Source organism: Pelodiscus sinensis, chromosome 7 (genome assembly GCF_052426305.1).
Source record: "Pelodiscus sinensis isolate ZL-2025 chromosome 7, ASM5242630v1, whole genome shotgun sequence".
Classification (NCBI taxonomy): domain Eukaryota; kingdom Metazoa; phylum Chordata; order Testudines; family Trionychidae; genus Pelodiscus; species Pelodiscus sinensis.
This window is the reverse complement of record NC_143058.1, coordinates 14,057,856-14,084,413: the sequence shown is the minus strand read 5'-3', so window position 1 is coordinate 14,084,413 and position 26,558 is coordinate 14,057,856. Positions and strand designations below refer to the sequence as shown.

Sequence of the window (26,558 nt, the reverse complement as noted above, 5' to 3'; positions counted from 1 at the left end):
GTGTGGATGTAACTGGAGGTTTTTTTTGGAAAAATGGCCCTTTTTCTGAAACAACTCTGTAGTGTAGACATACCCTTAGAGGGTGGTGAAGCACTGGAATCGGTTACTTAGGGAGGTGGTGGAATCTCCATCTCTAGAGGTTTGACAGAGCCCTGCTGGGATGATTTAGTTGGGATAGGTCTTGTTTTTAGAAGGGGGTTGAACACAGTGACCTCCTGAGGTCTCTTCCAACCCGATGATTCTATGATCTTTGACTGAACATGTCCAGAGGCCACCACAATGGAGTCACACAGCTACTTTGCACCTTTAACTCATACCTCCACGAGCAGTGGCTGGATCCATGGGTAGATAGATTGGAGAGCCTGCCATAGCCTTGCCTAGTAGAGGTGGATCTCTGAGCTCAAGCAATAGAAGTTCCTGCTTTTTGATCCAGAGGTTCTGGGTTTGAGCCCTGCAGGGGGCACAGCATCACACATCCAGTTTGCAGGTGGGGGAATCCTTCCTGGCTAAGTATTGTGGGTTCCCACACAGACCCCGTGTGCACTGGCTGTGCATGAGTATGTAGCATTTGCCACATTTCGGTGGGTTTGTTTCTTTCGTACTGAGACAGGGAGATAAAGGTTTTAAAAATGCTGTTTCCAATGAACTTATCCTTTGTGCTTTAGCCTAAAGGGATGCCCCGTGGAGACATGGCAAAACCACTCCTAGATTGTCGGAATATGGAGAGCAGCCCAAATCTTGCCCCGGCTGCTGGTCAAACCATAGGGATCCTGGGAAGTGGCGACTTTGCACGCTCGTTGGCTACACGTCTGGTGTGTTCGGGTTTCAAGGTGGTGGTCGGAAGCCGCAATCCAAAGCGCTGCGCAGGCCTTTTTCCCTCAGCAGCTGAAGTGACTGCCCAGGAAGATGCTGTCAAGAAGACGGATATTATTTTTGTGGCAGTTTTCAGGGAACATTACTCCACGCTCTGTGACCTGACAGATGCGCTAGCTGGTAAAATACTGGTGGATGTCAGCAACAACACTGAAATTAACCATCACAAAGAATCAAATGCCGAGTACTTGGCTTCCCTTTTCCCAGCCTGCACCGTTGTCAAAGGATTCAATGTGATCTCTGCATGGACCTTACAGTCAGGTCCCAGAGATGGGAATAAGCAGGTATGGTTTTCTTTTACTAGGAGCCAAAGCCTACAGTCCTTACTCAAGCAAAACTTTCATGGACTTCAGGATGCAGGGTCTGACCCTGTTAGTTAAGTGCTTTACTAGCAGAGAGGTGAGAGCTAGTGGACATACCAAAGGATGGTGGGGGAACCAGATATTGCTAAGAGCTGATCCCAGCACTAACATGGAAACCTTCTGTGGCCTGAGGCAAATTTGTTTTATGTAACCTCACAGAGGCGAGCTGGAGGATCTGTGCATTTTGTAAGGTACTGAGCACCTACTAAAAGCACAAAGGGTGGGTGGAGGGTTTTAATATGAGATGTAAATATTTTTTAATCTAGACCAAAACTGTTCTGTCAATCAATTTTAATAAGCGGGAAGATACTCAAAAGTTCTTGAAATTTCCTGACTGGTGTATCTCCTCTGTGCCTCAGCTATCAAGAGGAAATGGTTACTTGGCTCACAGCAACTGTGTGAGGCTTAATTGGCTTTGTAAAGTGCTTTGTGATCTCAGGGTAGATCACACATCTAAATGAATGCTGCCTCCCGGGCTTCTTGTACTCTTGGCATCCCTTAACAATATCATATGACATGGCCATGTTGTTTTTAAGGAATCCAGGCCCCCGTTAATCCAGATTCCTTCCCAAATGCCTGTTCCCTTCATGTGGTGTCTCTGTTTGCCCATTAATGTATCTTTTGGTTCATTGCAGGTCTTGATTTGCTGTGATAATCAAGAAGCCAGACGTACAGTTGCAGAAATTGCTCAGGTCATGGGGTTCACCCCCGTGGACATGGGATCTTTATCTTCAGCCTGCGAGATTGAGAACATTCCCCTGCGCCTCCTCCCAGCTTGGAAAATCCCTGTCTTTTTGGCTCTGGGTCTCTTTCTCTGTTTCTACACCTACAACTTCATCAGACAGGTCTTACACCCTTACATCCGGGAACAGAAAAACAAGTTCTACAAGATGCCAGTGGAGGTGGTCAATAGCTCACTGCCTTGTGTAGCCTACGTCATGCTCTCTCTCGTTTATCTACCCGGGGTCCTGGCAGCCTCTTTCCAGCTGTACTATGGCACCAAGTACAGGCGCTTTCCAGATTGGCTAGACCAGTGGCTACAGCACAGAAAGCAGATTGGCCTTCTGAGTTTCTTTTGCGCAGCCTTGCACGCTGTGTACAGCCTGTGCTTGCCCATGCGACGATCTCATCGGTATCTGCTAATTAGCACAGCCGTCAAGCAGGTAATACCTTCATTGTCCAATCAGCACGTGGCATAATCTTATACATCCGCCCTAATCCTGTGGAGCAGACCTAGGTTTTGAGTCATCTGCTTCACTTTCCAACCTTTGTTTCCCACAGAATGAGACCCATCTCACGTGAGTTATTAGCTGGGCAGACGCCCCGTTCCCAAAGGACCCGGGGTCACTTTGGAATCACAGGTCAGGTTGGCTGGTGTTCCGCTGCCCAGTTGATAGCTGTACTTGCAACTCTGATAAGCCATGACAAGTATCATTTCCAACAAGAGGTTCCCAGTCTCTTGGGTCCAGTTAGAGAGTAGAGCTCCCATTGCCATTGCTCCTGGGGTGAATAAAGTCAGCAGAATCTATCTCCTGTCTTCAGGGAGCTCTGAACCCATGGAAGGTGGGAGCAATGGGGGAAGAGTGGGGATAGAAACCCTAAGCCAGTGCTAGGGGGAGGTTTCTCCAGGTTTTGAATGTTGCTGTCTCCCTCTACATGCTACTTGCAGGCTTTCAGGCTTTTAGTAGGGACACTCTAGTTGTGCCCTTCTGTGTGATTTTGAGTTCACAAAACCATCTGTGGGATTTTCCACTGCTGCTTTTTTAATGGGTTTTCTGGTAAAGGGTAAAGAAGATGGGTGGGAAATGCAAACACACCTACCCCACTGCTAGCATTGCTGTGATGCTCCTTCAGAAAGCTATTGCACTAATCCCAGTGGGCAAACTCATGCTCGAGTGAACTAACTCTGCCCATTGGAAATAGCTCTGGGAGGGATCTCTTGCTGGGCTGTGCTCTTGCTGTTGGGGAGGGGAGGTGCTCTGACGCTCAACTGTGCTTTCCATCCGTGCCTGTCACAAATCAGTGCCAGACAGGACTTCTTGCTCATTTCACTTACGCCTCCTGTTTTCTAGCCATGTCCTCGCTTAGTGAATTAAGACCATTTAATGAGATAAATGGATTGTTCTAAACATTGACCTCTGCCCTACAGTATAAATCTCATCTTGGCTTCAATTAGCTTGAACAATTTTCCTTGTAAGTGCACTTAAAATGAATGCCATTAGGAGGCCGCTTTGTATTCAAAGATCTGTACTTTTGCTCTTGGCTTTAAACTGACTTTTCATGTTAATTGCATTTCTAAATGCAACTTCAGGGCTTGATCCTGCAGGTGCGGAGGGGCTGAAAGTCCTATGGAGGGTAATGAGAATTGTGGAGACGTAACACTTCTTAACATCAGGCTGTGAATGGAGTTAGTGGATCCTGGAGGCCAGTCTATTCTGTTCCTCCCAGATAAGTTTCCTTCAGAAGAAGAATGTTGGTAGGAGCGAGTAAAGGAGCTTGTGCTGCACCTGTTCCATGGCTAAATGACCACAGGGTTAGAACTCCATGCCTACTGCTACACACAAAGCTAGAGGAGATTCTCTGTGTACAGTACAACGGTCTATGACACATGCTCTTAAGTTGTTCTGATTCTATCCACAAGAAGGCAGCTCATTAAAAGTAAGTATTAGTCTAATTAAATCAGAACCAAACGTCCAAGAAGGCCCCTTTCAGTTACTCAGATAATTCTCTCTGGCACTAACCGCTTCACGTGGAAAAAGCTGCTTAATCTTCTTTGTTGCAGGTCATGGAGAAGAAGGCCGATGTCTGGATAGAGGAGGAGGTCTGGCGAATGGAGCTTTACATCTCTTATGGAATAATGGCCCTGGGCCTGCTGTCGTTACTTGCCATCACTTCACTTCCTTCCATCGCAAACTCTCTCAACTGGAGGGAATTCAGTTTCATTCAGGTAAAGTCAAGGTTTGCCTATTCCAGTGGTTAAAGGCACAAGGGGAGCCAAATTCTCCACTGGAGCACGCCACTTGCTTCCTGGTATGCAGGAGTTGCGTGTGGGCAGGGGGTGGAACGCAGTGCCAGCAGAGAGCTGCTGCAGCAGGCAGTGAGGAGAAGGGCTGGAGCGTGATCTGCTGCTCCATCCACCACACGCGGTTTTGGGCCAGTGGATTCTACATCGTCCTCCCTCGCACGTCTCCCCAGTGAGAGCTAGAGAGCAGGGTTCTGGGGCTCACAAGGATGTTGGGGAGTTTCACCCCACGGCCACACTGCCCCGCAGCTTGCAGAAACACGTCCACTCTGTTGTGTTTGGGGTTTTGCTCTCTCACAGAGAGGGCTGGAGGATCTAGTCTTGATTTTGAAAGACATCCGGTTTCTTCTTGTCCCTGTGCAATCCTGTAACTTCCATTAATGAGCTGCATGCGCATTAACAAAAGACTTTGTGCACGAGAGTGACTCTGCTGCTCTTTTAGTGCCTTGCCTAAAACTTTCTCCCTTTGGTTTTTCCTTCACCACGTTAGCGGAGCTAACTCTGATTTCTGGCAAACGTTCCCGCAAAGGCTTTGCCTGCCTAAAAGTCCACATTCAGTTGATTCCTCTCCCTTCCCAGCCTCTACTAAGGATGTTAAAATGCATTTAATCAACTAGTCGATAAGCACTTCTGCATTCCTCCTTTGAAATGTACTCCTGGGGCTCTTGTACATTTCAAAGGAGGAATGCAGAACTCTGCATACAGCCCGGGGCCAGCAGGAAGTCCCACTGACTCCAGGGTGCATGGGAGTGTCTGCTTTGAAATGCACAAGAGTCCCCAGTGGCAGAGCCGCACAGCTGTGCAGTGCTGCCACCTTGAAGTGCCTATCCCTCCCCCCTTTTGCTGCCTCTATGTCATAGGGCAGCAAGAGGGGCCGGAAGTCGATTAGTCAACCGACTATCCGATAAGCAAATGCTTAACAGATAGTCAACTAGTCTTTAACATCCCTACCCTCTACCCTTGCAGGATGCTGCCTTGCTCTGTAAACAGCTCTCATAGTAGTTAGAAATGCAAAATACTTTTTAGGTCATTTTAGTCCATTTCCCTGTGAGGGCAGAAACGGTCCCTCCAGTTGGCTTGTTCCCCCATAGAGATGGCTGCTTTTCAGTCATGCATAATGTGATGATCGTGTGGCATTGAGTTTGCAAAGAGCATTGGGATGCATCAGGATGAAAGGCACCATAGAAATGCAAGCAGTTATGACTGCTGCAAGCAGAGATCCGTGATTGTTAGGATTTTAGAAGAAAGTGCTTCCTTCTGATTGTTAAGGTGTTCTGCAGAGGAAATGTGCTGGGGACATAGGCTGGCTAGGCTGCAGTCTTAACGAAGGGATTTATGCCTCAGATTATCCATCCTAATAACAATAGTCACAAATCTATTAAAAGGCTTGGTGAGAGTAAAGGGGTTTAGCGCTAAGTCAGGATTCCCGAATGTTAAGTGCTGCTGCAGAATGCCTAATTAACAGCAAACTCTCGAGTCCTGCCGGCACCGGGGAATTAACAGCAGTGGCCGAATCTTAAAAATAGAGGGAGGAGTTGAGATCGGACTGCTGCGCATGGGGAATTGTGGAGAGTATGCTGCAAGCTGGGGAATGGCACCTGGCATCTATGGAGATGACCACACTGGGAGCATATCAGGAGTAGTGTGGCATTTCCATTGCTACTGCTTGACCTTCATGTAGTGCTTCAATGAATACTGGCTAATGGAGAGTCACCGCAGCACTGGCGTGAACATACCAGTGGGTTAAGACAGGCAGCCAGGCTGGAAAGAGAATTCCTCCTGCGGGGCTGTGTTCATTAGACCACCCTGTCTGTCATCAGAACAGGTCAAGTCACTCCTCTGATCTGCATTACAGGGGCTGAGGTGTCCTACAGGAGTCCCTGTTGCATTGGGATTCCGTTTGAAACAGGGGTCTGGCCTGAGTGTCCTTAGATACCCAGTGATGGGCTCAGTGCAAGAACTTAAATAAAACAGAACAAGCATAAGCGAAATACCCTGACTACTTCTAAAGGACTGGGCTGCTCTACTAGAAAGGAGCCAGTGGCACTTGTAGATACTTTTCAGGGAAGAATTTTCCAAAGTTCACAAGCCCCATTTTCAGTCGGGACTTAGGAGTCGAAGAATAAAATGTTCAGAGGTGCTTAGGGGCCATTGTCAGTAAAGACTCGGGAGCCTCAGTCCCACTGACTCGGAGTCTCCTAAGTACCTAAATTACTTCTGAAAATGGGACTTAGGCTCCCATTTTCACTTTTTGAAAATATCAAACCTTCCTCCTTTCAGAGTTGTGAAGCATGCTGCATGCCTGCTCCCCTCCACCACAGTGATGTGTCTTGGAGTACATCTGCACCAGGGGTGGGCAATCATTTTTGGCAAGGGGCCACTCCAAGATTTTGGAAAGTGGTCAAGGGCCACACTTTTCTTTAGGGGGGCGGAGTCGAGGACAGAGATTGGGCACGGAAGGGCACACAGGGTAAGGGAGTGGGATGCAGGAGACAGTGTGAGGTCTGAGAGGGAGTTTGGGCAAAGCAGGGAGTCACGGGATTAGGGATGTAGGGTTAGGGAGGGGGTATGGATGCAGGAGAGGATTCTGACCTGGGGGAGGGGCACTAGGAGAGGTTGCAAAGTCTAGGAGGGAGCTATGATCTGGGAGAAGGGGAAAAGGGGGTGCAAACTGCAAGGGGTGTGGGTGGTGGCTTGGGGCAGGGGAATGGGGTGTAGGATCTGGGACGGTGTTTGGGTGCAGGAGAGGATTCTGGCCGGGGGGAGAGCTATGGGAGTGGGTGCAGGATGTGAGAGGGAGTTGTGACCTGGAGCAGGGGGGTGCAGAGGGTTTGGATGGTGACCTGGGGGAGAGTTGGGGTGTGGGAGGGGCTGGGTGCCAGAGACAGGCTCTGGCTGGAAAGCTCTTACCTAAACCTGCAGCGCTGCAGCACCCCAAGCCAGGCTGGGGTCCCTGCCTGCTGCAGCCCCACTTGAAACTGCAGGCTGCTCCCTCCACGTGGCTCTCAGCTCAGGAAAGGGAAAGAGATTTGCACTTCTCCCAGCCCCCAGACCAATTTCTCAGCTCTGACTGGCTGTTTGCAGGCAATAGGAGCTGAGAGATTGGCTGGGGTCAGTTCCTATTGGCCATTGTTTCTGGCCAATAGGAGCTGAGGATTGGGCTGGAGGCGGGGGAGATTGCATGAAGCTTCCCCAATCCTGCAGAGCAGAGAGCCGCACAGACTGTGCTGTAAACCACGCAGCTGTGTGCCTGAGGGTCCCAGCAGGATGGTCCGCGGGCCGGATCCGGTGGCTTGGCGGGCCGTATTTTGCCCAGCCCTGATCTACTCTGTAATAAAAGACCCACAGCACCGCTGCGGCTGGCCTGGGTCAGTTCCCTGTGGCTCAGAGGTCTGGAATCAAGCTGAGCCACAGCATCTACGTTTGGTTTTTTTTAGCCCAGCAACCTGAGCCCTTGTCAGCTGACCCAGACTCTGAGACTTAGTGCATCATGTTTGCTCTTGCAGTGTTGACATACCATGTGGGTCCATGCACGCATGGTCTTGCAAGCCAGCACAGCGGTTTCTTACTAGTGCATTTAATGAGAGCCTAGTACATGCCCTTTGGTAACCATTCTCAGTTCATACTAACAATGTATTAGTGTTGGTATCAAACAAATAAATAACTCCCTCTTCCAAAATAGCTCCTGGCTCTCCTGCCCTGTGACTGGCTGGCTTAGTGTATGGAAATCCCTGCTCACTTGAATCTGTTTCAGTAACAGCAGGATAACAATACGACTTTACAACACAATGCAGAAAAGGCAATGGAGCTGTCGAGATTTACTGCAGAAATATCTTGTTGGAGAAGCAAGTTTAAGCTTTTTTTAAATGCTAATTTCTAGGTTTTCCAGTGAGGAATTTTTGAATTATTAATTTTTAAGCAAATTGGTAATGTTGGAGAAATTATCACAACAATAATAGATGCATTTATTATTTTTGCACACTAGATGTAAAATTGCATGTACCAATGTTTATTTTTTCCTGCTGAATTAATGCATGGTGGAATATTATATTTTCTTGTTCATTGTCTCCATATGTAGCCACTGTACAATGCAGAACACCAGCTAAAGCATTTAGGAGATATAATGAAATTGAGACTAACATAGTTCTTTCACATTCCAAAACCTATATACATGTTTGAAAAGAGAGAGAGTTGGAAAGGTGCAAGTTGAACAAGTATCAAAGTATCAAAGCTTTACTCCCGTCTTGGCCTCACCCGTGATGAGTTTAAAATGCACTTCCAAGTTAAGTGCTCTTTATTTGCTCATTTTGAGGCAAATCAGATTGACTGAGGGTCTTGTGGGAGTTTTATCTATCAGCAATTTTTAAAAAATGAATCCATTCATTATTATTATCCAGTTCTCATCTGGATGGTTTCAGGCCTTATTCAGTAATGGGAGCACCATATCTTTGTAGTGTCTAATCTCGCCACTCTAAAATATGCTTCTGATGCTTAACTTGCCCAAAAACTTGCTCGTATGTGCAGCCTTACAGAAAGAACAACCACGCTTGTGCTGTTGCACAATCCCAGAGGATTTGCTATTTAAAAAATTCAGTTTTACAGTAAGCTTTGCCTATCTCCGAGTATTTAAGATTAATGGGCCGTATACATGATGTAGACATTGCATTTTTATTTTATGAATGATACATGTGCAAAACTTGACTTAAATGGAGAAATTTTTTTATCTTCCCTTATGTTTCATTTTCCTCAGTGTTTCAGTTTTAAAATTGTGACTCAAATACCGCACAAGGCTTCCATGTTTATCATTTTGGAATGGCTTCCAGATTGAAAAATGGGCGTGGGGGGCATGCTTATTAACTTCCAGCCCTGCAGACCCCTCTTGGAATATGAACATCAGTCTGACCTGGCTTCTTTCTGGCTCATGCATCACCAGAAATCAAGATGGGAGATGATGGGAGAGCCAACATAGAATCCAGCTCACTCCCCCATTACTCTGTTGACTCTGCAGTGCCAATGGGAGTAGAAGCAGTAAACTTATCTTAGGCAGGAAGCAGAACATCACTCTGAACACTGCATCATACAGACAAGTCTAAATGAGCTACATGGGACAGGTGTTCGCCATGGTCATTGAGGCCTCATTACTGGCAGAACAAGGAGAAGGCCTGTGGCACCTTCTAGACTAAAGACCCACTTCGTCAGATGCATGTAGTAGAAAATTTTTTCTACTACATGCATCTGACGAAGTGGGTCTTTGCCCACAAAAGCTTATGCTCCAATATCTCTGTTAGTCTATAAGGTGCCACAGGACTTCTCGTTGTTCTTGCATATTCAGACTAACACGACTAACCCTCTTGTACTCATTACTGGAAGGCTGTCAGGGTATGTCTACAGTACCCCGCTAGTTCGAACTAGCGGGGGTAATGTAGTCATCCGCAGTTGCAAATGAAGCCCGGGATTTGAATTTCCCAGGCTTCATTTGCATGGAGCCGGCCGGCGCCATTTTTAAATGCCGGCTAGTTCGGACTCCGTGCTGCACGGCTACACGCGGCACGGACTAGCTAGTTCGGATTAGGCTTCTAATCCGAACTAGCTGTACGCCTCGTGGAAGCCTAATCCGAACTAGCTAGTCCGTGTAGACATACCCCCAGATATTATTGTTATGAGGCTGGTATAAGGACCAATCTACAATGGAAGACCTGGGGGAGGCAGAGAGTACTTCTACACATGCTGAATTAATGGAATCCTGCATGGGTAGAAGCAATAAACCTATACGGTAACAGCATACAAAATTGTACTGCTTGTACCTCCCTAAACTGGGACTCTTTAGTTTGGCAACAGACCACAGATGTTCCGGGACCACACAACCCAGGAACTGGGAAGTCTGGTGATGTGGCGGTGGGGGGGGGAACCGGTGACTCAGCCAGGAGTCCTGTGTCAGAAGGTGGCATGGCAGGGAGTTCTGGCCTGGGCTCCAGCTGCTACTGGGGCCAGAGCTCTGCAGCTGCCTGGCTCTGCAGTAAGGACCAAAACTCACTAGCTGCAGCTGGGACTGGAGCTCCACGACTACTGGGGCCAGAACAGGTCTGCAGATGGGAAGCTCCAGATGGGAGAGCCCCAGCGGGAGGGAGGGCTGGGGCAGCAGGAGGGCTGGGCTGGAGCCCTACCCTGGGGGCAGCAGGGCAGCACAAGCCATTAGGGGAGGGACCAGTAAAGCCCCTCATTCGGGATCAGTCAGGTCCTGAGGATGCTCGACCAGAGAAGTCCAACTGTACAGTTAATCAGATAGTTTCTTAGATAGAAACTGAACGGAAAAAGAGAGCAAGAATTACAGAACTTAAATCCAATATTGTATGAGGGCTAGAAAACTGGCAAACTAATTACAAGTGTTTTCAGGATGCTTGACAGCTTCTTCATCCGATTAGGCCAGTAACCTGTGAAACTTTCAACCTTGTGCATTCAATGAGCCTCCTCGAGGGATATATCTGTGCAGCAAAACAAACAGACATGGCAGCAAGGCTCAGAGCTGGGATCATAGCAGTTGGCCCCACGACTCTTGCACTGCCGGGCTAAAAATAGACATGTAGCTATTCGGGCTCAGGCTGAAGGTTAGACTCCACTTGCTGGGTTTCAGAGCCCAGAATGAACCCTGCAAGTCCAGGTCAACCTGAGCTCTAAGACTCACTCTCACAGGTCTCTTGTGGCTGTGTAGATGTATCTTCGCATGACTTGGTGTCTCAGCTTATGTGCATGTTTCAGCCACTACGCAGTGCTGATCACACACATTGACACTTCAGCTAGCAGAGGGCAGTAGCACACAGGACACACATTGTAGGAGGACAGAGGGCCCAATACAGCTCCCATTACAGTCGAAGATATTTAAAGGCAGCTGTTTTTTCTTTTAATACTAACGGATCCAGTGTGATCCTTTGTCTTCTTTTGTTCTAACTTTTGCTTCTGCTCGGCTACGTCTACACTGGCCCCTTTTCCGGAAGGGGCATGTAAATTTCACTAGTCGTCGTAGGGAAATCCGCGGGGGATTTAAATATCCCCCGCGGCATTTAAATAAAAATGTCCGCCGCTTTTTTCCGGCTTTTAAAAAAGCCGGAAAAGAGCGTCTAGACTGGCCCCGATCCTCCAGAAAAAGTGCCCTTTTCTGGAGGCTCTTATTCTTACTTCAAAGTAAGAATAAGAGCCTCCGGAAAAGGGCACTTTTTCCGGAGGATCGGGGCCAGTCTAGACGCTCTTTTCCGGCTTTTTTAAAAGCCGGAAAAAAGCGGCGGACATTTTTATTTAAATGCCGCGGGGGATATTTAAATCCCCCGCGGATTTCCCTACGACGACTAGTGAAATTTACATGCCCCTTCCGGAAAAGGGGCCAGTGTAGACGTAGCCCTCTAGTTTTACCTGTAGTGAGTGGCGGAAATAATTAACTTTGGCCTCAAGTGCCATCCCTTATGTGAAAACCCCTTTGGAGTAACTCTCCAAAGAAGACTTTTCCTAATGCAGAATGTTACTGCTCCACTTTGTACGTTTCTTTCCTCCCCATTTTAAATCTTTTCTCTGAAAGATTAGTCACAAGCTGGCACTTCCTTCCACTTTTCACCTGGGGATTTTGCTGCCAGTGAGAGCTAACAGCAGATAAATGATGTATGAGCCATGATGACTTGGATTGCTGCTGTTACGAGCACTGCATCTTTCAGCTGCAATCAGGGCTAGTTATCATTCTTAATTCTCCAAATCAGATGCACCTCTCCTTACCTAGTTGTGGGGCGGGGCTTGTTATCACTTAGGAACTTGAGGAGTTTGAGTAGGAAGAAAGGCTGGGCTTGGTCTGAAGGATGATCTAGGGCCGTGGTCACCAACCAGTAGATCATGATCTACCAGTAGATCTCAGGGTTTCTACAACTCTTGAGCTCTCTCTGAACTGCGCACCTGCGCAGTACATTTACATTAGATTTCCTCATGTAATGTAGGCGGGGCTTCAAGGAAGGGGTGGGGCAGTAGATCTTTGCCTGTTCTGAGACTTAAAAAGTGATCTTGGGTGTAAAAAGGTTGGAGACCACTAACTAGGGGATAAGGTGCTACACAGGCATTTACCAAACACCTGCTCAAGTCTTAGCTCTGCCATAGACTTCCCGTGGGACCACGATTAAATTCCTAATCTGTAAGGTGGGGATACTATTTCCCGAAATTGTAAGAGTGATGTAGGGATGAAATCCATAACTCAGTAAGGGGCTCCAAATGACGTGGCCCTTTTAAGTACCTATCTACGTACCCCTTACAAGGAAGCACTCCCCATAGAGCTTCTTTTTTCTCCACCTCGCAGTCATTTAAAATGCCCCATTAATGACACCGCAGGACAGGCACAGTTGGTCTGTTTTGTTGTTATTAAAGTTACTTTTGAGGAATCTGGTAAAGCTGGCTCCTACCACTCACAGATAAGCTGATTTGATCTTTACTCCACCCCGACACCCAATAGCAGTGTGTCTTGGCTATGAATAACAAGAGGCATAGATCAAGATTCAGAGGACAAGGGGGGACTAAAGTTAAGCTCCAAAGTCCATATTTAGACTCCTAAATAAGTGGCCTGTAGCAACTGCGGGCTGTGCAGGTGTCTTCAAAAGGAGCTATTTAATACATGCTTGGGATTTGCCCCGCTTGCAGCTACCAACGGAACCTACCCAAACTCCACTTGGGGCCAGGGAAACCACTCTAGGCTGCCATTTATCTCAACTTGCTTCCGCTTCAGTTCACTCAACCTCTGTACACTGTCACTCACTTGAAGGTAGCACCAGGGCCGGATTAAGGCATGGGCTAGCCGGGCAGCTGCCCGGGGTGCCAACCTATGGGGGGCGCCTGATGGCAGCTGTAAGGGGTTAAAGGTTACACTATGCTTTGAAGATGCTTGTCTTGTCTAGAGCTCAGTTCTGCACACAGCAATGCCAATGGCAAAACCTCCATTCAGTTCAGTGGGAGCAGGTTTCAAAGCCTTAGCTATTATGCTGTTCAGGTAGGCAGTGTCTTACTCTAGCAAAGTGCCATATAAGTGCACAGTGCTTTATTTACACTAAAACAAAAAACAGGACTATGTAGCACTTTAAAGACTAACAGGATGGTTTATTAGGTGATGAGCTTTCGTGGGCCAGACCCACTTCCTCAGATCAAATAGTGGAAGAAAATTGTCACAACTATATATACTAAAGGATACAATTAAAAAAATGAACACATATGAAAAGGACAAATCAAATTTCAGAACAGAAGGGGGATGGGAGTGGGGGGAAGAAGGTAAATGTCTGTGAGCTAATGATATTAGAGGTGATAATTGGGGAAGCTATCTTTGTAATGGGTAAGATAATTGATGTCTTTGTTTAAGCTTAGGTGTAAAGTGTCGAATTTAAGCATGAATGACAGTTCAGAGGATTCTCTTTAAAGTGTAGTCTTAAAAGGTCTTTGAAGCAGGATGCAGGTAATCAAGTCATTGAGACAATGTCCTTTCTGGTTGAAATGGCAAGAAACTGTTTTTTCTTTGTGATCCCGTCTAATATCTGTTTTGTGGGCAATGATTCTTTGGCGAAGTGTCTGAGACGTTTGTCCAATGTACATAGCAGACGGACACTTTCAGCACATGATGGCATAAATTATATTTCTGGATGCGCAGGAATATGTGTTCTTGATCTTATAACTCACTTGGTTAGGTCCAATAATGGTATCAGCAGAGTGACTATGTGGACAAAGCTGGCAACGGGGTTTGTTGCAAGGGAAGGTACCAGGGTTGGTGTTAGTGTGGTATGTCCTGTGGTTGTTGGTAAGAATCATCTTGAGGTTAGGTAGTTGTCTATAGGAGACCATGGGTCTGTCTCCCATAGCCTCTCGGAGTGTAGTATCCTGTTCCAGTATAGGCTGTAGTTTATTGATAATGTGTTGGACAGATTTAAGTTCGGGGCTATAGGTATATATGGTTGGGACAATTTTCTTCCACTATTTGATCTGAGGAAGTGGGTCTGGCCCACGAAAGCTCATCATCTAATAAACCATCTTGTTAGTCTTTAAAGTGCTACATTGTCCTGTTTTTTGTTTCAGCTACACCAGACTAACACGGCTACATTTCTATCACTATTTACACTAAGTGTTTCTCCTGTGAGACATATGGCATCTCAGTTAATGGTGGGTTTCTTTTCCTTTTAGTCCACCCTTGGATTTACTGCCCTACTAGTCAGCACGATCCACACCCTCACCTTTGGCTGGACCAGGGCCTTTGATGAAAACCAATACAAATTCTATCTGCCGCCAAGTTACACCCTCACACTACTGGTGCCATGTACCGTGATCTTAGCAAAAATATTCTTTCACTTGCCCTGCATCCACCAAAGACTGCGGCGCATCAGGAACGGCTGGGAAAAGGGAAGGTATGTGAAATTCACACTGCCAGCTGCAACTGGTGAATATTCAAGCGGCGAAAGTTGCAGTAATGTGTAACAAAGCCTTCCGGATGATGGAGAATTTCAAAGCACTATGAAGGCTTCTGGAGGTTTTTCCTAATTTGTGTAGGTTTGTGGGTGAATATCCACAGTTAGTGACTTTAGAAAATCAGTTACCGTGAAACTAGTTTATGCTGATTTGCTAGCATGAATGTTGCCTTAAGAAATCGCCATGACCGTTGAGAGAGCAGCTGTAAATAGACGAGAAAAACGAATGGAATTCTGTAAGTCGTACTGGTCAATGGAGACAGTAGCTGATGGTACTCTGTCTGTTGGGGATCCCACAACTCTCTTTTTTTTAAATAGCAGGGTAGACAATTTGTATCCCATATGATTAGGAAGAAATCTTTCTGCATGTGACCTGATGGATCATCTGACCCTGATGCTAAACCTAACCAGTGATTCTGAGCTGTGTGAGCAGTCCCTGAGGTTCTTCATACGGGAAGCTGATGCTGAAGCTGAATGAGAACAGCATAAATCTCAACAAACTATTTATCTCCTGCCACCATCACACAAACATCCAGTTACTTGGAGGTATGTGGGGTGAGCTTCAAAACCTGAGCGCTGGACACATCAAATTGGATGACATACTTGCGTAGTCGCTGTTTTCTCAAATGTGGATGGTGCATTTTTTGGTCTTGTAGATACAGGTGATGCAGGTGCATATTTGTAGTTGGAAGAATTGATTACCCTAAGGAGCTTAGTGTAATCCACAGTGGTCACTGCTACCACACATTCTCAGCGCTATGAAACCAAAGTTTAATGAATCACCTAATGAAAGGAGTGTAAAGATACAGCTCCAAAAGAACTCGCAGCTTCATCATTTTGACTCTGGACATTAGGGAAACAACAGTTGCGAGCTGAATTAGCAGTGAATTCTGGGAAGAAGCTATTTGAAACTACACTGATTAAACTCAAATGAACTTGTCCAACTTCATCTACAATTATTGGGTGTATGTGTTTCCCCACCAGCAATGACACATCTACCCTCTTTATGGTAGATCCAATACATCAAAAAAAAGGGACTTTACAGCTGCGAACATTCTCAAGCAAGCAAAACTCATCTATTACCAAGTGTCAATTGTGGAAGAGACACCTACGCGGCTACACCCTGATTCTCCGGTGCCTTGCAACTTCAATAGTCATTTACTTAGCGACAGAGTGAGTCGAGTCACGCACTAGCATCATTTGGCAGAACTTCTCACTCACTTTGCCCAGGGGTAAATGACCACATTCTGCGCCAGGCAGTGGAGAATCAGACCTTACATTTGTTTTTCTTTATCCCAGTGATTGTTCAGATTGTCTACAATCTAAATTAATACATCATTCTCGACTGAGAAATCAACCCACGTCATAGGTTCTTAACAACACATACAAATCCACAGTCCTTGCCCCACAGAGATTACAACTTGCCTGAAATCCCTGCCAGGCTTTACAATAGAGCCTTTAAAAAGGAGAATCAAGAGGAAATAGAAGAAGGCCTTAACAAATAAGATGCTAGGATCTGGTTGTAATAACCTGGTTTTCTACAACTGAGTAAAGTGCAAAAGTTGCTATTAGACAGTGCCTTGAAGAAATGACAAGAGCCAAGAGCTGAATCAGCAGAGAAATGTTAAAAGTCACTGCTGATCAGAACTTTCTGTTCAGCCTTTAACTGCTTGGGAGAGTGAAACTTCCAAGCGGCAACTTAATAGTCCAGTGATGATATTCTGCTGGTGTGTTAAGTGTCACCCTGGAATCTGAAAACACCATGTCTTCCTACTAAATAAAAGGAAATCGAGTGATGAGAGTGATTGGGCAGAATTTCACAATCACACGATACTTCCTTTGATAAGAAGGAAATTAGTGTGTGTTCCTGTTGTGCCTTTCAGGGCAGGAAGAATTATCTAGAACCCCTCCATGCCCAGATCATTATCTGCTAACGTTACTCACAAAGCAGATTTGACAGTAATATGTGCAACTGAATGGCAAATTACAGCATCTGCGAGAGGTCTGAGCCAAAATCACCTCTGGTGCAATTCCATCCACTTCAATTTAACTCCTGGAATTCAATTTGAATTCAGTCCACTTACTCATTCCAGCCTCCTGCTGGATTTCATCATCAGGCAAAGCCAACATAAAAGCACCGATTTCACATTTTCTGGCTCAGGGAAAGTATCCTGATTCTGATGCTTCCCCTCACTCCTCTGCAGCAGGCAACCTGGTAGATGGCTACCCTGGTAGCCAAAAAAAAGGGGAGAGAAAGTTGCATGAGCCTTGGGCTTTGTCTTCAGTGTGTGTAAAACAAGTGTGTGTGTGTGTGGGGGGGGGGGGGTTATGTATCAAAATAACTTTTGCACTGAGATATAGGGTTTGGCATCGGTGGCATCACTTACTGAGCAAGAAGTGGTCAGGCTGAACCAATAGAGCCTAGACCAGTGGTGGGGAACCTAAGGCATCCAGCCCCTGGCTTGCCTGGATCTGGCCCCCAAGGTTCCCCCTCCCAGCATTGGGAAGCTTGTGCCGGTGCTCCAGCCTCCCTGCCGTCCCCCCGTAGGGCTGGAGCACACAAAATTGACTAGCCTGGGCCCCCCTAGGCTCTGGTGGGCAAGAAGAATGTGAGGAGTTTCTTTCTCCTTCTCAGTCTCATTCTCAGTGAGGGTGTGTTCGTTTTTCTTCTCATTTTGTGCGGCCCCTGACTGATTTTTCTATGAGTCAGGGCCCCCCAGATCCCTCAAAATAAGGTTCCCCATCCCAGGGCTAGCCCAAGATAATCAATAGGTGGGTCAAGGGATCACCAGTTGCTTTTGATTGAATCCCAAAATATTTTTATTTACTTATTATTGTTCGTTTTTTTTTAATTATTATTATTTTCTCTGTCGTCTGGATCTCTTCTCTACCTTGACGAAGACATCTGGGCCTTAACCAAAAAAAGATTTGACTATTCTGGGATCAATTTCTTTACCTAAAGAACTTTGAATCCTAATTCATTCCACTTTCAGAATGGCTCTCTATCTTTGGGGTCTGTAGGTAAAATCCTTTACACTAAAATTCTGGGTAATTTATTCTGGCTTTATAGAAATAATCATTTTTAAAAGCGTTAAAACTTTGGAAATGCTTTTGGCCTTTTTAACTTATTTTCCCACTTCACTATTTGCTAGGAGGCTGTGGAATGTTAGCTTACACATTTCCTTATTACTTTTGTATTTGGAGTTTGTATATTTCTTGCAAGATTTATAGCTGAAAGCTGTTTGTATTTTTATTTTATTTTGCTTACTTTGTGTCTTGGGGTATCAGCTGTGAGAACAGGGCCAGTTTCAGTCCTCTTTCATCATTGGCTTTTTAGTATTACAGTTACAGCTGTATAGAGATAGTATGAATGTGTCTACATAATGGCATAGTATTCATTTGTGTGTGCTGTCTCTTTTTCTATAAACAATACAATGTTAATCTAAAGTATCTTTCTATTAAATAAAGCTATCAATAAAGCAACGTGGTTGTCCAGGATTTAAATGTGAGAAACAAAACCCACTAACATAAGCAGCTGGTATTTGCTAATATGATGGAGAAGATATTGAGCTAGAAGCATCGATGCTCTGAGCTAGCTTGTAAGTTCTGTGTCATGTGAGTGTAAGAGGGACTATTCCATGTATCTGCAGCAGTTGCAGCTGAATATATATGTAATTATCTGGGCCTTTGTGGGTGCTGGCCCTGGATATTATACCAGCTGTTGCAGCTCAGGAATAGCAGAGCTTAATTCAGTAAGCAAAACATTTTCTTCTTACAGAGCTAAAAAGGACCAAGGAGGAGTACACTGGTTCTTTGGCCTTAGTTTCTTTGGTCACTACCTCAAGGAAGTGGGAAAACAGATTCACTACTTCTAGATCTGCAGTGCAGCATTTTAATGAGCTAATTTGTAAGTTGATTTTAATGAGTTAATTTAAATTCCTGTGCTAAAGTTTAGCCTCTGCAGGTACAGCTGACTCCTTCCTTATTATACAGGGCTTTTAGCAATGTGTTTGGTCTCCCACACTTCAGGGATTCACTTACAAAGTGATTTATCAAACTATGGTTAAATCAAATCTTAAGTGGGATGCAATTTCTTGAAAACCACTGTAAGGCACCTAGCCAAGTCACCAAGAAGGCTAGCACAAGTACACTAGCTGCTACATCTGTAAGTTTTGTCACTGCTTGTGTAGCCTCTAACTCAAAATTTGATGCGAGTTAATGCAATCTGCAGATTGTGCCTTAGCTGTCAAACAATGGATTTGTTACACGAGGGAGGTTTGGCTCTTTTTATTGTTTAGTGAGTGACAGTCTTTGCAAGAGTTCTGCAAAACTACCAAGAATTTATGTGAAACTAAGAGCCAAATAATTTAAATTAAACATACAGTGATTAATATATGGGTACAATAGAACCTTACCTGCAATTCTTGTTCATGGAGCAATTGAATCACTTTTCATAGATTTAGGGCTGGAAAGAATCATTATGCCTATCTAAGTTGACCTGTATAGTATTGGCCATGTAATTTGAGGATCCATGCAACAAACCCACTGACTTGTAATAGAGCTAGAGCAGGGCTACTTAACATGCATCCCGTTTGGGTTTACGCAGGGCTCAACACGCGCACGGTCTGCAGGTGGGAGCCAAAACAATAAAGTAGTCAATATAATGGTCTTCTGTTGATACGTGTTTTAGTAGTTAAATTCCTGGACTGTCATTAAAAGTGCTGTCATATGGGTGGAAATCAGGTAAATATTGCATTTTATTAATATCAGTAGAACTGACTTAAATGGAGCCTGTGTGTTGTATAGTCTTGCCTTAATCTTTGAATTCATGACCGTCAGTGTGAAAGAAACTATTTGCAAATATATTTGCATGTATGTACAACCACACTTAAGTTGCGGCTCTCAGCATGTGCTATGAGTATCATTGTGACCCCCGGGGCTTCCAAAGTTGAGTAGCCCTGACCTAGAGCATTTTTCTTAGACATCCACACTTAAGGACAGCGAGTATTGGAGGAGCTACCCCATCCAGCTGTTCCACTGGTTAGTTAAACTCAAATCAGAAGCAAAGGGAATATTTTTTAACAGTGAGGGTATCTAGCTTCAACTTCCAGACATCAGCTGTTATGCCTCTTTCTCCTGGATCAAAGAGCCATCTGCTTTCAACTATTAGTTGTTAAATAGCTGTCTCATTCCGTTACCTAGAGGCAGTAGCTGGAAAGCAGACACTAGCAAAGAGCTAAATATGCTAAGTCAAATTCTCCCTGAAAAAATAGAAAAAAAATAAGAACTAATGATGTAGAGGGGGGCCGTCCATCTCTTTACCACTCTAACTCTCTATTAAGTCATTGACTAAAGGCGACTGATCTGATTTATTTCATGCCACCTGGAGGAGTGAGGGGGAGAACCTGAGGCTTGACTACACAGCAGTGTGAGACTAGCCCAATATTTGACATTTTAAAGTGAAGCCAAGGAGCTTCCTGATCTGGATTCTTAAGTATCACAAGTGGCATGTAGAACAGGAGAAATATACATGCTCTGAACAGGTTTTCCTGGCATCCTCATCCCAATGGACTTCATAGGTGAAGATAAAGTTGGCAGAATCAGACCCAATTGTGATGTGAAAAGAGAGCCTGCAAGTAGTTCTCAGGTTACAGGGAAACTCAGTTACACAGCACGACACGCCATCTAGGAAGGCTGCATGGGAGCATAGGGCCAAATGCAGAGGTAAGTCTAAGTTGACATATTTGCACCTTCCTCTGGTCTATTCACTGTCCCTCGCACTTCTGAATTTGGCCCCTACATGTAAAGGAATTGATTTCCATGCCCTAAGATCCAACCCACCAGAGGATCTCTAGGAGATGCCTGCTGGGCTAATCCTTGGTGGAGTGATGCAAAATCCAGTGGGTTCTAGCATACAACAGAGGGTGTAGGAAGGTATGAAAAGTTCCACTTTTCCTGCTGTCCTATGTAACTCTGCTCTGTCCCTAACCCCATCTCACATCTGTTCCTCAGTCCTCTCCTTCTTTCCGCGCTCCTGGGAGAGTGGTGCTTCATGAGACCGCAGGGCCAGCCCCGCAACAGCCTGAAATCTGCTCTTTCTGTGCAGCGAGGGGGAATGAGAGCACCCTGGACTCCTGCCATCCAGCTTCTCTTTGGCACCCCCAGCAGTCCACCCCCATCCATTCCCCTGCTACCTCCTTTTCATGCCAGCTGTGACTGATATACAATGAAATGTGGCAATGTATTATATGCATCACTAATGGGAACAAAAATGCTTGTGGATTACTGTACTTAGACTTTGGGGGCCCAAGACAATTTTTTGCTCATGCACAAAAAAGGTTAAGAAGCCCCAGGAGTCTGAGGCCAGAAGAGAGGATTCCCACAGTCTGAGGCCAGAAGAGAGGATTAAAGCAAGAGAAACAAAACTGGAAGAGTTAAGGGGGGGGAGGGGGAGTCAGACCGACCAGCCCACACCACGTCAGCTTTACTTTCTTTCATCTCCTCCGTAGCTAGCCTTGCACTTGTAAGCAAACGCCTGTGGATAAATGGAAGTCTGGCTGTAAGGAAGTCCGTTACACCCTCTCCGCACCATTTATTTGCCCATTACATGGGTATAATTTATGTGAACTTCAACTACCATGCTTGAGTGAATCAATTCATAATGCTGCAGCCTGCTCCCTCTGCGCTGGAAGTCCCAGCCCACCTGAGTTGATCAAAGCGCAGACAGGGTGGCCTTGAGGCCAGGATGCAAGATTCCCCTTTTCTCACTGGAGGAGGACGTGAAGATGATGTGTGTGTTCTGACTTACCTTGTGTTGCTGAAGCTTTAGGGATGGAGCTTACATGCATGTGTTTGCTCTGGGCATTTCACCTTGAATTCAAGGTAGTCAGGCTTATTTTAAAGCTCAGTAAATCTGCCTAAGCAAAAGTAAAACTGGTGTTTTCTAGACAACACACCAAACAAGGGGGAAGTTAACATCCACGCTGTGCAGGGGTTGACACGCTGGAAGTGACTTGGCACAGGATGCTCCTTAGCTAACAGGAGGCAGTTAAGATTGGACCCAGCATTTTGACTTCAATATAAAATGCAACAGTCTGCAAGGAAAGCACCAGCACTGAGCCCCACACTCTGTGCAAGTTAAACTACCTCGTAGAGAACTAACTGTTCTTCCCACCTGCTGGTGTTCCTGGCTCAGGCGAACTGAAGAACAGGCTGTGCTGACACCTGCTGGATTCTCTGCAGACAAAGCTACACTGTGCCAGTAGCTCTTAGGCTGGGCTGTCTTCCTCCCCCGCTCGCTGCTCACCACTCTATGGGCAAACGACGTTTCTGTTTAAACCAAGCAGTAGATGAGGTTGTCATGCACGATTTTCTGAAAGCCAGTTTCAGAAGGAGCCTATAACCAGGGCCATCCTGAGGAGGGGTGCAGGGCCCAGGACAACTCCTCGCTCTGCTCCTGCTCCCCACTCCACCCCCAAGCCACCACCCCACCTCTTCCTGCTTCTGCCCCTCCCAGCCCCCAGTCTTTCCTTCCCCAAAGCCCCAACCCTCCGCTCCCAAGTGACTCTGGCAGCTGGCAAGGCAGAGTGGGGCCAGTCGCACTGCTGCTGGCCACTGCAGCACCCAGGCCTATGTCCCGCTGAAGCACAGGGCCCAGTGTGACTGCCCTGCACCATCCAATGAAGGGGACAGCTCTGCCTGTTCTGCTCTTATCATTCAGGTCCCGGCTAGGACCTAGCTTCCGGTTTGGGAAGAGGACTGTGGCAGTGTATGCCTACCCCATCTTGAAAGGGGGGGTACTGGGTACATGGACACCAGCATTGAGTCTATTTGTCCATCTCTACCTTCACTATTCTGGGCTCTAAGGGCCCAAGCAAAGATGATAGCCCCAGTACCCAGGGCAGCAAGGCCTAGTAGCTGGTGTCAACAAGGTGGCCCTTTGGTTCATAGCAGCATGGCCTAGTGGCCTATACCCAAGAGACCACCATTAAAGGGGAGGGCTGATGGTCCAGATGGGGGGCCTGGGCCCACCTGACTCCACCAGGCCCGAACCCAAGACCCTAATAGTCACAGAGCCAGGCAGCCACTCGCTCAGTGCAGAATCCTGCCAAAACAGGCTGAGATTACCTAAAGGGAACTACCTCTCCCATTGCCCTCCCTGGGTCACTTCTTAACATAAAGCTTGAGGATCCCTCCCCTCTGGCATACAGCCCAGAATGATCTGTAGGCTTGCCAGATGCTTTCACCAAAAATCCCAAACAGGGCAGGAAAAAAACTTGGTTGAGCAAAAAAAAAAAAGGGGGGGGGGGGGGACGGGGACAAAAAAAAGGTTGCTGTATCTTTAAGAATCACTGTGCTCCTCGTTTCCCCACCCGCCGGCCTTCCATCCAGGAAAAACAAAATATCGAACATTTTACATGTTCAGTATTTTCTGGGGTTTTTTACTGGGCTGTCTACATTGGCCCTTTTCCGGAACAGTGTTCCGGAATAAGGACTTATGCCTGAGCAGGAGCAGAATAGTTTTTCCAGAATAGCGGCTGATTTTGTACAGTAGAGCATCGTTGCTTTTCCGGAAATTCAAGGGCCAGCGTAGACAGCTCACAGCTTATTCCGGAAAAGCGGCTGATTTTCCGGAATAAGTGGCCCAGTGTAGACACAGCCCATGTGGAACAGATTGGTTAGCATACAGTAGTTAACACATATTGTATTAAGAAATCAAGCACTCTCATTTCTGGCCTCATCCCAGAGGCTAGGGGAAGCCCCAGACCTTCATGTTAATGCCCCTCTCCTTGAAGGAAAGGCAGGGGGGAGGGCAGCAGCTGTTACTGGGTTACAGATCGTTATAAGCCTTAAAGCCAATGTAGGCAGTCACAATTGTTTGTATTTTGGTTTATATGAGGGCTCATAGACCACATCCGGCCTACTGCTTCATTTCATCCAGCCCATGGCAAGTTTCCATGCCACAGACCAGAAGACCTGTGCCTCAGTGCCCCACCATGGGGCCAGCGTCTTGAGGGCTGGTTCAATAGCATAACCCTGCAGCCTCTAGGTGAAGGAGCAATCAGGGGAGCCCAAAAGTCCAACGTGCTATCCCCCACCAGCCCAATGGGAGTTACAGGGCTGGTGTCTATGGGCACAGGCAGTTCGCACCTAGATAGCCACTTCCAGGAGCAGCAGGGAATCGAGACAGGTAAGTGGGGAGCCTGCCTTAGCCCCGCCGATCAGGAGCTGCCTGAGATAAGAGCCACTTGGCTGGATACCACCTCCCTTTCACTCCCCAAGTTGGAACCCCTCCTTCACCCTAAGTCTCTCCCAGCCCCTCCCCCCCACCCACATCCCAATCCTGAACCCTCTACAATACCCAAATTCCCTCCTAGATCCTGCACCCAACACATTCTACTGCACCCCAACCCTTGCCCCAGCTCTAAGAACTCTCCTGCACCCTAAACCCCTCATGCCAAGCTTCACCCCAGAGCCCACACCCTGAAGCTGGAACCCTTTCTCCCACACATCAGCCCCAAGCACATCTTCCATCCCTCATTTCTGGCTCCTCTCCAGCGTCTAGGAGAAACCCAGAACCTCCATGTACCCCCCTCACAATGGTGTGTGGAGGCCCTCACCACCATTTTCTTCTGTGGATCAGTGGCCTCTGATAGAAAAGAGGTTCCATGCCCCAGGTTTACGTTGATCCTGCTGCCATTGACTTCAAAGAGAACCCAGCATTTTCTTACTGATGTGACCAAGCACAAACAAGTACATTTCCTACAATCACACTCCCATGCTGCAGGTTTTAAGGATCCTTAGTCCTTCCTCAAGTCAGTTTCCTTATTACTGGGCAAGGAGAACAGGAATCTGCAGCTGTTCTAGACGAGTGACAAGCACTACATGCTAAAGGTTGCCAGCAGATAGTTTTTCAAATTAACGGATTGTAAGGTCGTGTGCTGAGTGCTTCACTGGAGCATTTGTCCCTCTCCATAGGTCATTCAGTACTTGCAAATCACATCTATAACAAAATAACTTTCAGAAGGTAAAGCAGTTCCCCTAATTAATTCTGACAGTGTACAACATGCCTCTCAGACCCCTCCTTGAAGATCTGGGAAGGTCTAAGCCAATGAGAATTGGGAGCATTTAACAAACCTTTTATAAATATCCATGCCAGCACTATTTCTTAGCAAATAGGAAATGTCAGAAGGTAACAGAATTGTCTCTGAAAAATCCAGATCCCTGCACAGCAAGGTTTGCAAAAGGTATTTTAAGTGAACAAAGTGACCTTTTAATGTGTAAAAAGTAGGACAACTGACGATTGTTTTTGTATCCAGCTGAGAAATGATTCAGCCAAACGCCACTGCTCATACTGCTACCTTTCCATTCAAACTTCCTCTTGTGTGTCTACTGCAATTCTCTGCCCATGCCAACGTCTAACTAACCCTCTCCTCCTTGATGCCATTGTGTCCTTCATGAGATATTCCCAGCTCTCTACTCTCCTCTAGTTGCTAACCCTTTCCAACTACTGTTATCTATACCTAGCTCTGCTTTGGTTTCTCTGCAGGAGGTTTGTCTCATTCCATCATCCATAAGACTGTAAACCTCAGTCTGTTTTAAAATCAAAGCAACTCAAGATAAAGACAACTAGTCTGTTTGTTTTATAACTTAATTTAGAGCTGGTAAGGGATGAAAGGTTGATAGCCCTGGAAAGTAAAGGCCTCATTATTCCCACAATAAGCACGAGCAGAATCAGTTCAAGCTACTTTCCCCCACACTGCCATGGGGAAATCACCTTTGATCAGATGCTGTGGCAGTGTTCTACTTGTGATGGGCTCACCATTCCAGAAGGAACTGGACAGAGACCTCTACCTCATTTCCCACTAGCTACTGGGTGCTAACAATTTTTATTCATCACTCAATTGCTCCAGAATCAAACCAGGTTCCAGAGATTAAAGGCCCCATATTCCATTCCCAATCCTCCCTGCATTCTCTTCCAACACTCTTTATTTGAACAATATAACTAAGCCCTGGTAATTTCTATGCCTTTTTCCCCAAGACCAAAGTGCTGTAAAGAGTGGATTAAAAAAAAAAGTTGAGCAGCACATAGTATACAAGTAGTGTTAGAGAGTATAACAAAAGCCACTGTCATGTTACGGTACAGCATAGCCAATGAAATGTCACTGCCTTAGTACTGCAATTTCATGGAACAGCAGTATTAACTCTTCCTGGAGAGAAAGTCTATCCAATCATTCTAGGAGAACTATTCTACTTCTAAATTTAGACAATGTAGCAGAAAAGTATAGATGTTCCAGGAACTAATGGATAGTGGCACTATGGGAGTATTCATCATTGAGAAAATAGGGAAGAATTGCTTCCTGTCATGGAAATAGCTGCCCACAGGCTGTACCTCCCCTCACAAGCAATGTAATCATTCAGGTTTTGTTTTAATACTAAAGTGAACCCATGAGTAGTCACTGGCTTTCTCACCATTTGGAGAAATGCCTGATGTCTGCTTGTGCATACTGATGTCACACAAGAAGTCAAGTTGCTACTCCTTACACCAAGGCATCTCAGTGAAATAATGCTAAAACAGTCAGACTGGTCCTTGAGCACAAAAGCCTCCAAACAGTCATTTGTCTGTTTCATCACACAAAATGGGGTTTGAATATAGAATATAATGGAAACCATTCACAAGTGAATACTATGAAACCTGAATCAGCCTGCACCATTCAAACAAGTAAGACTGAACATAAGATGAGTGAAATGAAGCTATTACATGTAACCTAGGGATTCCATCATTAATATCTGAGTTGGTCATAAAAGATTTCTTTTTTCCATAAAAAAGGATAC

General features: G+C 46.0%; 1 protein-coding gene across 1 annotated transcript in view; it reads left to right on the top strand.

The window, feature by feature from the left end:
• Positions 1–18,206, top strand: part of STEAP3 (STEAP3 metalloreductase) — a 40,815-nt gene extending 22,609 nt beyond the window's left edge. The window contains exons 2-5 of the mRNA XM_075933223.2: positions 666–1,157; positions 1,871–2,398; positions 4,018–4,182; positions 14,443–18,206. Coding sequence (XP_075789338.2) covers positions 675–1,157; positions 1,871–2,398; positions 4,018–4,182; positions 14,443–14,733 — 1,467 coding nt within the window. The 5' untranslated portion in view covers positions 666–674 and the 3' untranslated portion in view covers positions 14,734–18,206. The remainder of the gene's footprint in view (positions 1–665; positions 1,158–1,870; positions 2,399–4,017; positions 4,183–14,442) is intronic.
• The last annotated feature ends 8,352 nt before the right edge of the window (positions 18,207–26,558 follow it).